The sequence below is a fragment of the Vitis vinifera genome, chromosome 16 (genome assembly GCF_030704535.1).
Source record: "Vitis vinifera cultivar Pinot Noir 40024 chromosome 16, ASM3070453v1".
Taxonomy (NCBI): Eukaryota; Viridiplantae; Streptophyta; class Magnoliopsida; order Vitales; family Vitaceae; genus Vitis; species Vitis vinifera.
This window is the reverse complement of record NC_081820.1, coordinates 14,709,378-14,714,090: the sequence shown is the minus strand read 5'-3', so window position 1 is coordinate 14,714,090 and position 4,713 is coordinate 14,709,378. Positions and strand designations below refer to the sequence as shown.

General features: G+C 34.4%; 1 protein-coding gene across 1 annotated transcript; it reads right to left on the bottom strand.

The window, feature by feature from the left end:
* Positions 1–779: 779 nt before the first annotated feature.
* Positions 780–3,445, bottom strand: LOC132255291 (uncharacterized). The gene is made up of 3 exons (XM_059743366.1): positions 3,346–3,445; positions 1,781–3,111; positions 780–1,427 (listed from the first exon to the last, which is right to left on the bottom strand). Exons 1-3 carry the CDS (start codon positions 3,443–3,445, stop codon positions 780–782), a joined length of 2,079 nt encoding a protein of 692 aa, XP_059599349.1.
* Between the last annotated feature and the right edge of the window lie 1,268 nt (positions 3,446–4,713).

The window sequence follows — 4,713 nt, the reverse complement described above, 5'->3', positions numbered from 1 at the left end:
TAAATTATTAATATAGTTATTAGTAATTAAAAATGTTTCATAAACTGAATTGGAAAAAGATTATATACCGAAAAAACTATTTTACCTCAATGGTGTCCCATAGGTTATTCTTCACTTGTATAGGTACATCTCTCCAACTATTATATCTAATCAGCACCATAGTACGTGCCAATACGCCTAAAAAACTGGTAAGATGCACAGAAGCTTGTCCAACATAAATGCCATCAGGATTGTACTTTATCACCAACTTTACCCCTTTGCTCCGATTCTTGATAATCATAAACTTTCTAGTTATCCCTCTACACCTCCTTTTTGTAGGTGGTTTTTCTTCTTGCTCTAGATCCATACCTGTAATAAAAAAAATTATAAAGTTTAAAAGTAAGTTTATAAAATATCCATAAATCCATACAAATTTTGTATGAAATATCTAAACAAAATTTTAAGTATAAAAATTTCAATTGCATAAGGCATTACCTAATGAATTGATCTATTTCGAACATAATATTGAAAATAGATCTGTCAATGTTTTTCTAAAGCCAATCTGACGTTAACTAAAACTAAAACCATAACAATCATCTAATAGTACAGACAAATGAACCCATAAGCATAAGGTTTACCTTATAGAAAACTGTAGTAGCATATCAGGTCACTGCATAAAATACAAACAACAACTACTTAGTTAGACAAATACATGTTATAATAAAAACTAAAATGCATTTTGAAATAAAGTATAAATTTGAAAACATCATTATAACAGGGCTACACTTCAGTTACATATACTATTTGTTCTCAACCCAAATCCCCTCACAATCGCCTCGCATACATATTGCATCAGAGTCATCCATAGCATCAAATGATTCAACTTGTGGCAAAGAAGATATGACTGGATGGTGTTCAATAGAGTTATCCATGAGATCATCACCCTCGTCCCTTTCCAAGAAGTCTTGTTGAGGAGTTGATAAAACAACTGACCATCTTGGATGAAGTTCATCTTGTACATAGAAAACTTGCTTAGCCTGGGAGGCTAAAATGAAAGGATCTGATTTATGAGCCATTTTGCTGAAGTCAACTAAGGTAAACCCAAGATCATCAACTTTGATTCCATTCTTATTATCAACCCAATCACACTTGAAGATTGGAATCCTGAACATGGTATAATCAAGATCCCAAATCTCAGTAATAACCCCATAGAAACAAAGCTCACCAAATACTGGATTTTTATCCTTGGCACTAGCAATTTGCATTGTTGTAGCTACAATTTTGACTCCACTATTTTGGGTAGCTCGTAAATCATCACGCTCCTTGGTATGGTAGTGACACCCATTAATGACATAGCCATGATACTTAAAAACATAGTGGCTAGGACCATGAGCTATCCATTTAAGGGTTTCAGATACAGGTTCTTCATTACCAATGGCAACTTCAACCTGTATAAATAAGTTATAGTTATTACCAACATAATTAACCAAGAGTGTAAAGAATACAGTAAGTTTTACTACCACTCTATTACCTTTTGTCTCAACCAATAAGTAAAAGTACGCATATGCTCATCTTGTAGCCACTTTTGTCTTTTAACTTGACGTGGATATTTCATTTTCAACCATTTCATGTGATCTCTATGAAGTCATGTATAATAATTTTATAGTTAGTATCCTATATTTATTATAAGCATGATAAATAAAGAAACAAAAGTGTGTCCCACTTACTCGACATAAGGTTGGATGATTGTTGTATTCTCCAACACATAATGATGTGCTTGTAACCATAAATTGGAATCAACCTTCATGGTATGACCTCCAAATATAGATGCCCCAACTTTTTGGTCAATGTTTGAAGTACTAGGAATTCCAATTGCCTCAACATTTGATAAGTACTCTGTACAAAACTCAATGCCTTCTTCTGCAATATAGCATTCAGCGATGCAACCTTCGGGTCGATTATGATTTCGTACATAGCCTTTTAACACTTTCATGAACCTTTCAAATGGGTACATCCACCTAAGGTAAACTGGTCCACAAAGTCTCACCTCTCTTACAAGATGCACAGTAAGATGCACCATGATATCAAAGAATGAAGGTGGGAAATACTTTTCAAACAAGCACAATGTCACCACAACCTCATTTTGTAACTCATCTAATGTAGGAACATCAACCACTTTACTACAGAGAGTATTGAAAAAAGAACTCAATCTACAAATGGCATTCCTCACATGCTTTGGCAAAATAGATCGTAATGAAACAGGCAATAATTGCTGCATTAATGTATGGTAGTCATGGGATTTCAAGCCATAAAGCTTCAAGTCTTCCATTGACACAAGGTTTCGAAGGTTAGAGCAGTATCCATAAGGAACCTTCAATTGTGAAAGAGTTTGGCAAAATACCTTCTTTTCCATTTTCGAAAGTGAATAACATGCAGGAGGGAGATAGGTTCTCTTTGATTCAAACTTTGGTGCCAATTCGCTCCTTAAGCCCATGTCTACAAGATCTAAACGACAGTTCAGTCCATCCTTTGTCTTACCTGGAATGTTGAGTAAGGTACCAATGATGCTTTCACAAACATTTTTCTCAATATGCATTACATCCAAATTATGACGAACATGAAGATATTTCCAATACTCAAGATCAAAGAATATGGACTTCTTCTTCCAACAATTTGGATTGCTAACTTTGGATTTACCACGATTAAACTTTTTTTTCTCCCATGAATTACAAATGACTTTGACTTTTTTGAGAATTTCCTCTCCAGTTAATATTTGTGGAGGTGGCCTAAACTCTTGTTCACCATCAAATGCTTTCTTTTGTTTCCTAAATGGATGGTTGCAAGGAAGAAATCGTTTATGTCCTGTATATGAGTTCTTTTTTCCATGTTTCAATCTACGAGAATATGTTTCTTCCCCGCATATTGGACAACCAAAATATCCTTTAACTGTGCACCCAGACAAGTTTCCATACGCAGGGAAGTCACTGATTGTCCATAATAGAACAGCTCTTAATGTAAAGAACTCTCGTTGATGTGCATCATAAGCCTGGACTCCGACCTCCCACAATGTTTTAAGATCTTCTATCAACGGTGCTAAATAGATGTCAATGTCATTACCAGGTTGTCGTGGACCTGAAATTAACAAAGATAACATCATAAATTTTCTCTTCATGCACAACCATGGAGGAAGGTTATAAATTATCATGAGAACAGGCCAACAACTATGTTTGCTACTTAATGAACTGTGAGGATTTATGCCATCTACTGAAATGGCAAGTCTCAAGTTTCTAGGTTCTGAGGAAAACTCAGGCCATCTATGGTCAACTAGCTTCCATGATGGTGAGTCTGATGGATGACGCATTTTACCATCGAAATCTCTTTCTTCGGCATGCCATATGAGCTCTTTTGCAATTTTTACTGATTGAAACATTCTTCTAAATCTTGGAACTGGAGGGAAATACCACATTACTTTCGCTGGAACCCCCTTCCTCTTTTTAGTTCCTGTTTTATCTATCTTCCACCTTGAAGTTCCACAAGTAGGACATGACGATGCATCTTTCAACTCATTCCTATAAAGGATACAATCATTAGGACATGCATGTATTTTCTCATATTCCATTCCCAATGTATTCAATGTCTTTTTTGCTTCATACATAGACAAAGGCAACTCATTATTCACAGGCAACATATTTCCAAGCATTTCTAAAAGCTCTGAAAAGCTTTTATCAGACCACCCAAAGCGTGCTTTTAGGTTGTACAATTTAATCAATGCAGACAATTTTGTAAAGTTTCTACAACCAGGATATAACGGTTTTTCTGCATCTTTCAATAATCTTTGAAATGATTCTGGGTCATTTTTACAATCCTCCTGTGTAGCTTGAACCATTTCTATTGTACTACCCACATCATCAAATTGAACTTTATCATAATGTTCTACTCTTGTAGTTGGTGGTCCACTTGGAGCTACCTCTCCATGCCAATACCATGTATAGTAACTTTGATCAATTCCATGGAAAAACATATGCTCTCTAATCTTTTGAGGAGTATGGAATATCATATTACCACATTGTAAACATGGACATTTAATGGAGTTTTTATTTATAGAATTTTGTATTGCAAATGTGATAAAATGTTCTACCCCATCCTCATACTCCTTCGATCTTCTATCCTTTGAGATCCATGAACGGTCCATTTTTTAATAACAAACTTCCAATAGTGATCAAACTTCAAATTGAAGAAAATATCAACATTTTCTGTGTCATTCGTTTAGCAACCTCTCTTTCTTCTGTTCAAAGAATAATCAATAATCAATTTAATACAACATTTGTTTAAGAGGCTAGATTTAAGAGAAAAAGGGTGAGCATTAATTTTCTAATCATTATGACTTTTGTACATATATTTACACTATTGGAATAACACGCTAATTATTGACAATTTTTAAAAAAGCCAAGAAAAAAAAAAGGTCATTGTATGTGTTATATGTAGTAGTGATTACGAAGCTATAAATGTTATTGACCTTGAGTACTTGCATTAAAGGTGATGCATAACCTCAATTAAACAAGTGCATATTAATATTATTAGCATATACAATTCAAGCTATGTTGCATGTTTTATGCCATCTAACATCTCCAACATTGTAAATTAGGGAGTGGTTCCTATCCCATATAGGAATACATAATCTCTATGTGTCAACTGCCAATGTGCTCAATTTAATTTTAAAAAAATTTTGGCAGC

Excerpts from the sequence above, each read along its gene's own strand:
- LOC132255291 (XM_059743366.1), bottom strand. The coding sequence starts at position 3,445 with ATGTGGTATTTCCCTCCAGTTCCAAGATTTAGAAGAATGTTTCAATCA. Across the intron at positions 3,112-3,345 it reads CGAAGAAAGAGATTTCGATG|GTCCACGACAACCTGGTAAT; the intron begins GTAAAATGCGTC and ends TGTTAATTTCAG. Across the intron at positions 1,428-1,780 it reads TTGGAGGTCATACCATGAAG|GTTGAAGTTGCCATTGGTAA; the intron begins GTTGATTCCAAT and ends TTATTTATACAG.